General features: G+C 37.6%; 4 protein-coding genes and 1 long non-coding RNA gene across 8 annotated transcripts; 2 read left to right on the top strand and 3 right to left on the bottom strand.

Annotated features, from left to right (window-relative positions):
- Positions 1-41: 41 nt before the first annotated feature.
- LOC112461525 lies at positions 42-2,192 on the bottom strand. Its single transcript, XR_003041570.1, has 4 exons — positions 2,129-2,192; positions 1,839-1,901; positions 1,068-1,121; positions 42-237 (listed from the first exon to the last, which is right to left on the bottom strand). It is a non-coding gene; the product is annotated as an uncharacterized LOC112461525 (long non-coding RNA).
- A 1,025-nt stretch (positions 2,193-3,217) lies between these two features.
- Positions 3,218-5,235, top strand: LOC112461594. 2 transcript variants are annotated; one of them, XM_025026912.1, is made up of 5 exons: positions 3,218-3,287; positions 3,470-3,577; positions 3,676-3,757; positions 3,825-3,953; positions 4,475-5,235. In XM_025026912.1, exons 2-5 carry the CDS (start codon positions 3,506-3,508, stop codon positions 4,699-4,701), a joined length of 510 nt encoding a protein of 169 aa, XP_024882680.1. In that variant the 5' UTR covers positions 3,218-3,287; positions 3,470-3,505; the 3' UTR covers positions 4,702-5,235. The 2 variants fall into 2 exon arrangements, with proteins under 2 accessions (XP_024882680.1, XP_024882681.1); XM_025026913.1 differs by lacking the exon at positions 3,218-3,287 and adding an exon at positions 3,325-3,387.
- A 261-nt stretch (positions 5,236-5,496) lies between these two features.
- LOC112461593 (DNA fragmentation factor subunit alpha-like) lies at positions 5,497-11,532 on the bottom strand. Of its 2 annotated transcripts, XM_025026911.1 has the most exons (4): positions 11,396-11,532; positions 7,259-7,568; positions 6,765-7,077; positions 5,497-6,502 (listed from the first exon to the last, which is right to left on the bottom strand). In XM_025026911.1, the coding sequence occupies exons 2-4, from the start codon at positions 7,434-7,436 to the stop codon at positions 6,382-6,384; spliced, it is 612 nt and encodes a 203-aa protein (XP_024882679.1). In that variant the 5' UTR covers positions 7,437-7,568; positions 11,396-11,532; the 3' UTR covers positions 5,497-6,381. The 2 variants fall into 2 exon arrangements, with proteins under 2 accessions (XP_024882679.1, XP_024882678.1); XM_025026910.1 differs by lacking the exon at positions 11,396-11,532 and having other exon boundaries at positions 7,259-8,600.
- LOC112461591 (D-beta-hydroxybutyrate dehydrogenase, mitochondrial) lies at positions 8,961-11,385 on the top strand. Its single transcript, XM_025026906.1, has 6 exons — positions 8,961-9,432; positions 9,919-10,002; positions 10,087-10,261; positions 10,346-10,467; positions 10,551-10,655; positions 10,781-11,385. The coding sequence occupies exons 1-6, from the start codon at positions 9,217-9,219 to the stop codon at positions 11,177-11,179; spliced, it is 1,101 nt and encodes a 366-aa protein (XP_024882674.1). The 5' UTR covers positions 8,961-9,216; the 3' UTR covers positions 11,180-11,385.
- A 655-nt stretch (positions 11,533-12,187) lies between the features above and the next one.
- Positions 12,188-13,278, bottom strand: LOC112461592. 2 transcript variants are annotated; one of them, XM_025026907.1, is made up of 2 exons: positions 13,009-13,278; positions 12,188-12,930 (listed from the first exon to the last, which is right to left on the bottom strand). In XM_025026907.1, exons 1-2 carry the CDS (start codon positions 13,199-13,201, stop codon positions 12,191-12,193), a joined length of 933 nt encoding a protein of 310 aa, XP_024882675.1. In that variant the 5' UTR covers positions 13,202-13,278; the 3' UTR covers positions 12,188-12,190. The 2 variants fall into 2 exon arrangements, with proteins under 2 accessions (XP_024882675.1, XP_024882676.1); XM_025026908.1 differs by having other exon boundaries at positions 12,188-12,926; positions 13,009-13,277.
- Positions 13,279-13,799: the final 521 nt, after the last annotated feature.

The following is a 13,799-nucleotide window of genomic DNA, read 5'->3' as shown; positions in this document are numbered from 1 at the left end:
CGTCTGAGAACGTGGAAATTGACGCAGTTATATGCTAATTATTAAAATCGCGCGATCCGCTTCCGGATAATACGACAACTTCGAACGGCACTCCCGAAAATGCGACGATTTTAATTGTCATATTCGAAAATTCAACGATTTCGAGCGGCACTCCCGAAAATGCGACGCAACGAACCGTTTATACAATCGGCGGCGATTGTGTTTAGTTGCCCTGTTGTTCGGTAAAAATGGAATTGCCTGTAAAAGATAAGATTACGCGTACGTTTAGGTCGGTACTCTACTTAGATAGGGATACGCGTAGTAAGTATACGCGAGAATAAAAATATGCGAGAATAATGCTACAGTTGAAAGCGGATGAAATACGCGTCGCGTGTGATTAATTTCGAGAGTATCGTGCAAGGTATGGCAAAGCCGCACGATTATTATATTCTTGTGATTACTTGTAATCACGTTTAATTTTAATCAAAGTTTCTTTGTTTTAGGAAACAGATGTGAGTGCCATGAAGAAATAGCAATGCGGAAAGAAGAAAAGAATCGAAGCCGAAGAAGCGGCTAAGTAAAGAAGCATTTTTATTAAGATGTCATTCTTATATTAGTTGAAATTATGAATAAAATGATACTTGCATGCAAAAGTTATTCTTCCATTTTTATTTTAGGTATGTTTCTTTTAATCTGTTCTCCAAATATTCGCTCAAATTTAAATATTTCATAATTTAATGCAAGCAAGCAATATGTGTGTCTATAAATATCTTTTGAATATATGATATATGTATACATATATAAAATAGAAGCATTATCTTTCTTATAAAAACAAAGGGATCTATATTTAGTTTAGACATTATTATTTTTATTTAAATATTTTTTTGTTATAGATTAATTTTGTACATATCTTTTCTGTTGTGAGATGCGAGTAAAAAAAGGGTTTAGATGGAAGAACCCGCGAAGAGGCTAAGGAGGTTTAGGAAAAATATCGGGTGTTGTAGTAACTTTGTGATGAGCATTATTGCTTACTTGCATAAAATTAGTCGTTTTATTTTGATGATAAATAATGTTTTTTTGTTACTCACCGATTGACGGTGGGGTGTGGAAATGTCAGCTACGTATTATCAGCTAAGATGGTTCTGTAACATATAAATATAAGGTTCAAATTAAAACGGAGCAGGTCAAAATAATTAAATAATAGACTGAATCTTTTAACTAAAAAAAAGTATGTCAAAGAATAAAGTTTTTCTTTCCTAGACAATAGATCTCAAACAATAAAAAAAAATACATCTAAAGTTATATCTTACAATTAATAAAGATAAATAATTACATAGATATCAAAAGGATTATGGAAATAATTGATTCTTGGTTACATTAAAGTTGCTGCGAAATAAATGAAAAAAGAATAAAAATTAAAGTTGCATTAAAAATAAAATATTGACATTTTAAAAATATAAAGCTTTTCTACAGATTTCTTTTTCACAAAAAAAATTAATACAGGATATTTATAAATGCGAAATAAAAGTAAAGAATTGTTTTTAGATAGAAAATAAATTATTATTAAATGAGTTAGGCATGTGTTTCATTTAATCTCTTCCCCAAATATTCGTCCGAGATTATAAATATTTTATTCCACATTAATATCTATAAATATTTTTTCGAATATGTGTATATAAAAAATAGAAGTATTATCTTATAAAAACAAGAAATATGTATCTCAACTCAGTAACGTTAAATATGTATTGAATTTCAGTAAAGTATATTTATCATATATATATGTATAACGATATGTATATATAACGGTAGATATTGCAATAAATATTAAATGCAGAATTAATGCATGTTATACCACTTACCACTTAAATAAGTCGCGACGCCACTCGTTCCGCAGCCGACTCGTCTCGCATGCCCGTCGCGATCTGGAAATAAAAGAGGAGCGTACTTAAAATTAACATATAGCAAAGGCACTTCGTCTCCCGCATGATCAACTTCTCGCACCGAAAACCCCGCAGCGTCCCTTTTCGGCCGAACAAGTATCGCGCAATACGTATTTTTAAGAAATATCTACACCCGAGCGCTGAATCGATACAACGCGATGAGTGCTGCGTTAAATGATTCATGCAAGATTAAGAAAGCTTGCTCTTACCAATTAAACAACTCTCGCGACGCCACTCGTTTCGCAGCCGATCCGTCTCGTGCCTGTCGCGATCTGGAAATGAAAGGGGAGCGTAATTAATATGGCGTCGTCTCCCGCGCGATCAACTTCTCGCACCGAAAACGCTGCGCGCCGCGCCCCGCGCGCCGCGCGGCGTCACTACGCGTTTCGCTCCTAACTTCGCGATTATGCATTTTTCGTACTGCGAGGAGAAAATATTATATGCTCGCCTTCTTTATAACGATTGTGATTTTGTACTCAAGCAAATAGGCGAATTAATATTTTTGGCAGCTATCCTCGATATTCGCGACAGATGGAAAATACGATCGTCCGCGATTGTCCGCGCGGCGCACCTGCGACCGAACAAGTACCGTGAAACACTTATTTTTGAGAAATATCTATATCACCGAGCGCTGAATCGATACTACGCGATAAGTGCTGCGTTAAATAACGCATGCAAGATCAATCAACCTTAATCTTACCGATTAAACAACTCTCGCGACGCCACTCGTTCCGGAGCCGGTCCTTTCCGTGCCTGCCGCGATCTGGAAATGAAGGAGAACGTCATCAATATGGCGGAAACGCGTCATCCGTCATCCCCCGCGCGGGAAACTTCTCGCGCCAAATACGCCGCGGTCGCCGCGTCACTACGCGCTTAACTTCACGCTCATGAATTTTCCGAACTTCGAGTAGGAAATATTATATGCTATTATATGCTTTTATTACGATTGTTTTGCCGTCTAGCAATTAGGCGTATTAACATACTCTCTTGGGAGATATCCGCGATATTCGCAACATTCGAAAATACGATCATTGCACTCTCGCTTGTCCGCGCGATACGTCTCGGCCGTTTACAAGTAGGCGAAATACGCACAGTACAATACAATAAGTAATTGAGTTTATTAATACCGCAAAATTATATTACGTAAAATTACATTTTTAATAAATAATCAATATATCATGCTTTTCAGGCATTTACACATATAACACCACCACATTTGCAAATGTAGTGCGGACGCGCACCAGAATATGTTTTATCGGCTGTGATCGGAAAATGAACGTGGCTACGTAGTACCAGTTTCGAAAATGGATGTACTGGCGCCACTGGCGGTAGTGTACACAACACTAACCTCAAATTGATAGTGCATATGTATGTATTGAACGTCATTCCATAAATTTTAATAACAATGAAAATAAAAATAAAATCTTTCTACAAATTATGCTAAATAAACAGCATTTAAATATTGAAAGTTAATTAGTTTCTATAATATCATATTAAATTCTTATATGTATATATTATTTATTATATATATAAATTTTATTTTATTACAGCGTTATGAAAATCTTATAAACATTATTCAAAAAAAGATGGATTTAAAAGCTGTAGTTGTTTCTGGAGAAGCTCCGGAGTCTGATGATGATGCGTCGAATATTGTCACTGTATGTAATATATCACTGTATTATGTTTTATGCTGAATGTTTTGAATTTAATACAATTAATATAGAAAAGTATTGTCTACAAATTTTGTTACTTGCAGGGCCTAGGATTTCCTACTATGCGAACGCCGTCAACCTACTGCGGTACCATTATCTCAGGCGAAGCACCAGAATCTGACGATGGTAAATTTTGTAGATATTGATTCTTCTTTAAATAAGAATCTAAATAATATTGGATCTTTATTTACAGATCTGACGAGTTTGAGTAGTGTTAGTGGAGCGGTGGATGCCATGGCATGTCCTCCTTACACGGATCTCAAAATACCAAAATCTAAGAAAAGTTCTATCAAGTACAATAGTCTGCTTCACAAAAAATTACGTAAGTGATTTAATAATTGTAATATTTTAAGATGCATATATAATCATATTCAACTTGTTTCACATTTATTTTTCTGTTACCCATAAAAGTATTAGTCAAATATTGCGGACTATCATGTCTTCGTTGCGCGTTCAATAAAATAGTTATAAAACATGACATGAGTATGTTACTTTTGTTAACATTCGTTTATTAATATTACAGCGGTACAATGTGCGTAACTATAGCTAAACAGTATTATAAGAGACTGTTCGTGTGGAATATCGATAATTTATTTTCCAATTATCCGTATCACTATCTAACTTAATTTCAATTTACTGCACAGACATATTCGCATAATTACAGTGTTTATCTATAAGTTATACTGTACAAAGAATTTTCTTATAAGTTTCTTATAAAACAGCGTTTATGAAAGACATTAAATTATACCTCAAAACACAAAATCGATATATGCATATACATACATACATTTCGCTTATTAATTTTGAACATCATTTAAATTGACATATGTTAAACTTGAACAGACGAGTGCAATGAAACCTTGAATAGAGACATTCTGCAAATGATCGAGGGCTCGATCACAACCAGCGTACAAGAATTGTCGGCTGTTAATCGACAGTTGCTGAGAGATGAACTGGTGTTACAAGAGGCTGTGTACCAATTACGCAACGCGTCCGGTCGGATGAAGGACGCCTCCGACGCTCTACGTCAACTCATAGACGACAACTTCTTGCATTCCGTTAAAACTTAACTTCTGCTAAACTTATTAAGTGCGTTTCTATTCTTAAAATATACATGTAGCAATGAGTAAACAGGTAATGTGCTTAGTATATAATGCCATTTTCATGATACCGCGCATTAGATGCGGGTATTTAAAAAAAAATGCGTTTTCCTCTTTGAGATCGGGGACATTGTTGAGCATTAATCGATCTTTCCTTTACTGGCAGTACTATTTAATGCGTCCTTATACTTTCCAACGCGTCGTCTCGGTCGCGTTTCGAGAATAGTATCAATCACATCAATTCATTATAAACTAATATTCTAAGATCGATCTGTGGAACCAAACGGTATTGCGCCTGATATTTAAGATACATTTAATCGTACAGCGAGAGAGCAAGTAGTTCGATACCGGCTGTTGCCTTTGCCGGCCTTTTTTTTCACCTCCGTATCATATAAATTTTAATCGCGGCGGTGGTTCTAATACAAATATATGTAATGCGATTATAGTATACAAGAGGCATGTGATAATTATATTACGATATATATATTAAAGAACGTCACGATATTAATACAGGGCATTTCTGCGGAGAGTAGACATACACTTTCGTTACGGTTCTAGAAAATGTATCATAAATGTGTATCATATACTTTGATTTCGTGACTTTCGAGGAACACATAAATATAAATATGACATTGCTCGGTTCGATTATTGATTACATAATCGTTAAATTGGAGTAATATTTAGTACCTAGTTACGTGTATGCATAGTCTTGTCAGAAACACCTATGTTCTTTCTTTGCTGCAGGTTTCCACGTGTTCTTTTTTCTTCTTTTTTTTATCAAATAGCACAATTTTGCTTGGTATCAAAGGGCTGATATCGACTTTTTTGTCGCTATTGTTACATCGCTAATGTTAGTGTACAATGAATTGGTGATCTCAATGGAGGTGGTTTTCGTTTTCCCTATAAATTCAGTCTTAAATATTCCATCGATCTTCGTTGAACCAAATCTCGATATGACGTATCTAAGTACAAAAATCTCATAAACGAAACATGTTTCGCTAAGACTTGATATGGCAATATCGCGACGGAATACTTACTCCGGAACGTTACTTACCGCGGTTTTCCCTCTTATGTATTATTCAAACAAATTAGCAGTTAAATTGCGCGTGTATAATTCTGTCGGTACAGCAAGGTATCTTTCTTTTTTTTTTTTATGTTGTATTAAAGCAATTCCGTACGCTCACTAAAGATGTAAAGTATTGCCAAAGCATAGTTGTGCCACTGAATCGTGTGTATATAGATTAAAAAAATTCTACAAAAACTTAGAGCTACTATTTCCTCTAAGATGCGAAACCTATTACTATTATCATTATTATTTTTATTATTATTATTATTGATTATTACGGTACTAAATTATTGGGCGAACGCGTAAACTACTCGTGTTTCATGTCTCTGTACAGTGTTTTTATTTCTGCGTTTCTTCGTGTTCTTCGTATGCGAGAGATAACGAGTCTTCTCGCTAACACAGCTGCGTTCAGCTTGAGCCACTAACGCTCATGTTTGCAGTTACTTTACCAGTTTGTGTAAATAGCGATGGGCTCAATTCCAGAATAGAATCAGAGTTTGTTGTAGTTGGCGACCTTTATAGAATATGCGGCGTCGCACTCTATACATATTTGCTAATGTGAGGGCGCCCACCCCCCACATGGCCTACGCTCGCTCCATCTCACCCCCGCTCGCGTACATCTGGAGAAGAGCCATGGATTCCTGCGCTTGTCGCTTCTCCGCCAGGAATCTACCTGAAGCTTCCTTAAGCTGCTCGAGGAAGAGTCTGTAACAAGATTGGAACAAACATAGAAATTAATTATGCTGTCCTGAGACAATCACTTGATAGGATATCGTAAGGGATACCATCTTGATAATAGTAATAGAAAGTATATTGTCTGAAATAGCAGAAGTAACTTCAACCAAGCTCTGATTAACTTGATTGATTATTAACTTATCAAGTAACACTTTGTTAATATGAGAATCAATTTTCAATCTTTTATTGAAGGAATTTAGTCGAAGTCACCCTGATTGTCTCCATCGCTTACCTGTCAGGCACTATGTCAGCTAAACTGTCAGGATCCATGTCGCTGAGTAATTCCAAGTCATTTCCTCCCAGGAGAGAGATGTGCGACGGGTCGCCGTGCAACGATGACACCAGAGGCTCAATGGGCGTTCGCCGTCGTCGAATCTTATCGACTCTTGAACCACCCTCCACATTATCCACGTCATCCACGACGATGTAACGAGACGCCGTCGTGCTACTGCCCACAGCAACCCATTTTTGATCACCATGTAGTACCATTAAGCTCGTGTTCCTTTCTAACGTGGCGAAATATTCCTCGTCATCTACCTCTGTTCCTGTAACCATTTATCAACATGTGAAAGTACAACTTTATTTCTTATAAAAACACAATTGTATAGTGACTGAATGATATCATTATGGTGCATGTTTCGCAACAAATTATTATAAACATCTAATATATCAAAGAAATATTAGAATTGACGACTATTGTATGTTGCAGCATGAACGTTCTCTTACCATCCTGCTCGAGCACAATCGTCAGATCCGCGTCCACGGGCAATGCCAGTCGGTTGCGTGCAATGTTAGTCAGCTCCTTGAGCGACGAGGCGGTGATGCCCTTTCTTCGTTCCCTAGTGTGATCGACTATCTTGTAAGGATTGCCCATCCCCTGCGTGACTCCGGTTGTTTCTGACATCTTTCTTCTTCACGATCGACGAACGAGAACGGATCCTAGTCCCGCTGATTGCTGGCTGGATTAATTCAGTCCGGTTTCAATTCGATATTACGATACTGGGATTCCCCGACGCTCAGCGACAAGCGCAATCGTCTAACAATAAGTCAGAAAGGATTTATTTCCCTGGAAAGAATTGACTGCTGCTAAGGCCTGATTCTCGTTGCACATTAGTTGGTTCGTGCCTCGACGATGTGTCAGGGAGATTCGAGTGACCCGCGCGTCCGACGGGGGGACGAGATGGAATACGCCCTTACGCGTACAAGAGATGTGACGAACACAACTGCGATGAACACGGTGTGTACAAACGCTGCTTCTGATTTCTTTTAGCGTCGAAGGTATCCCCCTCGACGATGATGCACTAGGATGCGGGATGCGGTCGTATCGCTGACGATTTCTCGGATAAAAAATCGTGTCGCTCGGAAGAAGCAAACAGATATGAAAGGGCAGTGTTCAGGATCGCGTTGGATTGACCTGGAGGATCAACGGAGACTTGAACGAGACCTCCTTTTTCTCTCCTTGAACAATTCACGCGGATAAAAAAATCAGTGGAAGGCGGAGGCAACGGCGATTGTGCGACGCGACAGAACGAGAGACAGAAAGAGAGAAAGAAAGAGAGTGATGTGTATGTGATGCCTTGAGTGACTGAACTGACCGTGTGTCAACTCAACACTGGGTCAACGGTGCAACTACCCCTTCTATTTATACCCCCTGTAGACTCTCTCACAGGCAGGTATATACAAGCGAGCGAGAGACACCCCGACACAGCATCTACCCCACCCACTTCTATCCATCCAACCCTCTGCCGTAGCACCCCTACACGGAAATCAATAACCTACCCCACTCCGCAGCCGCAGCCGCGCTCATTTTTTATCAGCACCGAGACGAGAAATTTACAAAAATACCTCAGCGTGCACCGTCACCAAAGAGGATGGATGCAAAATATACGGATTGACGAGATAATTCACGACACGTGCCAATCGATCCACTTCTCTGAAAACCAGAGGAGAGAGATTGAAAATATAAACGAATAAAAACGATTCTGTAATATTCATATATATATTATCTAGATAATATGCGTTCTGAATGGAAATTTGCAAGTTTTATTTAAAAAAGGAACAGAAATAAAAATTAGATTATCCTCTTATTATTTTGCATTATTTTAAAATATTTTAATATAATAACTATGTATGAAAGAAGAGATAATTTAAAATGTGTAATATAAAAGAGTTAAAATACAATAAAGGGAATTTTATGCTATTTTAATGATAAATTATAATATATTTGTAGAATGTTCTGAATGTTTAACACAAAATTCATTAAAATTCATTAAAATAATAATATTAAATTTTATATACTGTATGTAATGTTATATAATTTTTGACACAATCATTAATCTAGATTAATGAAACTAACGTACTTTACAAATTCTTATCTTTTTGTTACTCTAACATATATTTTAGTATTATTTATCATAATAATACATAAAAATTGAATTGTGTGTGTATTATTTAATAGAATATTAATTACTAAGCCTATAAATTCGACTTTCAAGTATTTCAATCTGCTAGGAGCTTTGAACTTAAGACACAGCACTGTAGTTATATTTAGATCAATGAGACTAGACACTGTTTTAAGTTTAAAGTTAGCTCAGGCATAGCCCAGTTAGGGCTCCTCCGTGAGCTACACCAATTTATTCGAATGGAGTCAATCACACGTTTTTGATATAAAATCTAAATCAAGAATGGCGTTATCGAGTGGAAATAAAGAGACCGACGACAGTCAGACATGGGAATTGGCAGAGAGGTGTCTGCTACCCATCGCATTTTCACATGCAATTGCAGTCATCCTGGCAACTATATTAAACACCTTTGGGATCTCGCAGACATCTAGCTTTGTACTCTTCTTGTTGCTATTGGTCATATCCATAGGATCCACATTATTCTATCACAATCTAAAGGTAAGGCGTTTGCGTTATGGTGTATGCGCTAACGCAAATCTTCAATATTATACTCCCCTTTTTTTCCCATAATTTTATTTTAAATTTTACGACTACATAAAAGAATACCTCGGTCTGACATTTGCTAAGTTAGGGCATATATCGTACCCCCATAGTGACAAAATCATGTGTCCTCAACCTTTCATAATGCCATACACTTGTAGTAGACATTTGAAAGTTCAAAGGCCCTCTATATCTGAATTCCCATGGATTTTCACACTAGGCCTGGTCGAGACCTTTGACCTTTTTTGCATAGCACCTGCATAATCCACCTGTTATCATTGCATACCATACTTCCTGCTTCACACGTTTTTCTTTTGCAAAAGAATTTTAAGACCATTATCGCCCGATCAATAGCTTCATTATCAAAAGCGTTATGTAGCTTCATTACAGCAGATCATGATTCAATAAGTTGTGAAAGTTATATTTTTCTACTTGATGCAACAGGTTACTGCAGCAGGAAAGGCAATACTAATCACAGGTTGCGATTCGCGCGTCGGATATGCTTTAGCTAAACAGTTGGACGATTTGGTAATGTATATATACGTAAAACATATAGCTCGTGTTACCAATTGAATAATTTAAAGATAATGTCTATAATTTCCCTCTTTTAAGGGCTTCACCGTATTCGCTGGATTCACTAATAAAGCCGAGAATGAAGATATCATGCAGAAGCTAAAAGACCACGCGTCTGGAAGATTGCACGTGCTACAATTGGATGTTACCAGCGAACGTGATATACACTCGACCTTCCTCTACGTCAACGAAAACTTGCCTGACGGAGCTCCCGGTATATAGCTATATCTCTTTAAAGCTTCCTGAGATTATCGATGTAACGGATTATTCCTACGTCATCGTTGCTACGTTATTTCAGGATTATGGGCACTCGTGCATGCCGCTGCCTGGGTGACTCTCGGAGAATGCGAGTGGGTGCCCCCATCTGTTCTCAAGCGAAGCATAGACATCAACTTCATTGGCTTAGCGCGTTTAACTCAGGTATCATAAACGTTATAAAAATGTCAAAAGGTGCAAAACCCGTGACATAACGCGCAACACACTATCTCTTTTCTCTGTAACAGGTATTTCTTCCTTTGGTCAGGAGGTCAAAGGGCCGAATCGTTCTCGTCAGCAGCCTCTTGGCGCGGATACCGAGTCCCGTCCGAGGCATTTATTGCGCCCTCAAGGTAAATCCTCTTTGTCGTACGTGCAGCTAAGCGTGGCATTGTCTATTTGTATATATAATCATAAGACTGGAAGGGCATTAATAAGGCTTGAGTAGATCAATAGAAGATTATAAATATATTTTTAGGCCGCAGTGGAAGCTTGGGGATCGTGCCTAAGACTGGAGATGCGGAGATGGGGTGTCGACGTCGTGATCGTTGAGACCGGGGAATACGTCTCCGGTAATGCGTGGCTGAAGGACAACACTGCGCTGCTTGAGCAAGCCAGAGACATGTGGACTCAATTGGATCCTCAAACTCGCAAGGAGTACGGTCAGGAGCTGTTTCAGGGAGAAATGTTGGCACTGGAAAAGTACACCCAGGGACCGGAAGCTGATTTAACTGCCGTCACGAGGACTCTAACGGACGCTGTAGTAAAGACTTTCCCGATGCGACGGTACACACCTGTGTCACGCAGGGAACGATTGCAGGCATTGTGCAATCATTATCTGCCAAAACCGATCTACGACATATTGTATACAAATTGAACATCTCCTGTACGATACGTACTGACGATTAAACGCTCACAATACGATTAGGGGGATAGATGAAACGATAAAAATAAGGTCTTAGGTAAAGCAGAAAAGCAAGAATCTGTTTTAGCAGATTGCGTAATCATGTAAAGCACTGCCTATGCAAAACAGCTGCAGAAAGGTGTATTGTACAAATTTAATAAAGTTACTTTATCAGATTACAAAACTTACGCTCCTCACAAGTATAACAAAGCTTTAATTTCCAAGAATTTCCCATATAAAATAAGCATACTTTTTTAACGCTATTTTACGGCTTGAACTTATCCCCATATAAACACACAAACATTTTTAGCAGAGAGAAAGATGAGAGCATGGTAGAAATACAAGGGTATGCTCTTGCGCATATTTCCGAACCCAGCCAATCAGCGACTTTTGCAAGCTTACGTCACACTGAGCGGCACATTTAAGCAGCGAATCTATAATAGTCATTTATAAAAGCATTTTGAGCGGACAATATGTGAATACAAAATAATGTTGATCATTTATGTGAGAGAAAATTCTGTTTTATAAATAAATAAATATATATGAACAAAAATATATAAATATAAAAAAACGCACGTGACATACGGATAAACGCTCATCGTTTCCCGAATTTGTCTCTCGTTGTAGATGTTAGAAACGTTATTGTTATTTGACGAATTTTATAATTATTTTATGTGGATTTGTCTAAATATATGATATTACAGAAAATATTATTATTATTAAGAAAAAAAGAATTGTGTGCATTGAATAAAAATCATTGCGACGTACGGAAAAATTTCACATAAAACGAGATTTTAATTTCCAGTCATTTATTATTAAAATTCTGCGAATTATTAGTTTTAATCAAAACTGGTCGGAAAACGATTGGAAAAGAATTGTCAGCTGAGACGCAAAACAAAAATATATTGTGGCGTACGACATAAAGAACTATATATGCAGAGGAAAGATGCAGATAAAAGATCAAATAACAATAAATGCAAATATTTAATATACAGGTTTTTTATTAGTAAATTTTGACATCTTTCTTCTTTTTTGCCTGTGATTTGCGATTGCAATCGCTCGGTTCATTTCGCGCAGCCTAATATATGTCCTAGTCCTAATGAGGCATAGTAATGCCTCTCTCGGTATTTTAATTTTCAATTGTGGTTCTATTATTTTTGCTAAGTTTTGAAATATAAGATTTTCTTTATTCAAACTGGATCCGTGATATTTAGCAAACTCAATATTCATTATACGAGCACATTGTAATAATTTGTCACTCGGATACATACATTTTCCTCGCGAAATAACTTGCAGCCAATCTTGGTCACCCGTTGTTTCCAATTGACGCGTTTCAATACCTAATGTTTTATCTGTGCTTTTAAATCTAAATGCTACGTATCCGGCTATATATTTTGCTTTATATTTTGCTGGTGTCTGTTCTTCTGTACTGGACGATGCTGCTGTCTGTTCTTCTGTACTGGACGATGCTGGTGTCTGTTCTTCTATACTGGACGATGCTGGTGTCTGTTCAACATCCATCGAAACTTCATTTGATACAGGCAAAGGCATTGTTTCAGCTAACACATTTTCGTTTGATGTTAGTGGAGGTACTGCATGGAGATGCAACGTCGGGATAGCATCAGGATGTATCTTCCTAGTTCGTATAGGTGAATAACCTAGTAGATGTTGTTGTAAGGGCTTCGTAAAAGCTTCATCAGCAAAATGCTTCGAACATATCCTAGCTGAAGCAAACAAGGTTTAAGATTCTTAAATATATGCTTATAATAATAAACAAGAGAAATCTATACAAAAGTACAAACCATATTTTGGTGAAATATTTTCTTTTCCGCATGCTTGACGCCACTTATTAAACAGTGCTGGATCCTTTGGGAAGGAAAAATATTTTATTTTATTTCCTTCGATCTTTCTGGTCTTTGCCGGATAGTTCCCACACCCTTTCACATTACACGTCATTGCGTACACTGTAATAATCACAAACGAATTACTCGACATAAACAGCGAACCGAGCGAACGCAGCCATTGCGAATCACCGAGTACATCCGATTCATTCCGATGCTACACGAATATGACGTAAGCTTACATAAAAGTGGTGGGAATGCGCAGTGGTCTGACACGGTATGAGCATACCCTTGTATTTCTACCATGGATGAGAGTGGTCATGCCCGCGTTTTGGCTGTACCCGTATCCTGTCGGTATGTGCACGTTTTTGTGGTTCTCTTCCGTGCTATGTCCACGATTTTTTGATTCTCTTTGGAAATAAAACTAAAAAATCGTGAATCTAACGGAAGAGAACCAAAAAATCGTGAACATAACATGAAAAAAACTCCAAAATTGTTGACATTTTACTACAAAATAGTGGACATAGCACAGAAGAGAACCACAAAAACGTGCACATACCGACAGGATACAGGTACAGCCAAAACGCGGGCATGACCACTCTCATCTTTCTCTCTGATTTTTAGAATTAGTATGTCAAATGCATGCGCTATGGTATCTGTAGAGCTCTATAAATACCATAGCGCATGCGCATATGGCTTCTGCCTTCTGCTTATGGCTCCTGCAATTTTATGTGCTTCCACCTTAAGGGGAT

This window comes from Temnothorax curvispinosus, unplaced genomic scaffold, assembly GCF_003070985.1.
Source record: "Temnothorax curvispinosus isolate PA1 unplaced genomic scaffold, ASM307098v1 QBEX01011515.1, whole genome shotgun sequence".
NCBI classification, from domain to species: Eukaryota; Metazoa; Arthropoda; class Insecta; order Hymenoptera; family Formicidae; genus Temnothorax; species Temnothorax curvispinosus.
Note: the sequence above shows the minus strand (reverse complement) of the source record. Positions and strands in the feature narration are given on the sequence as shown.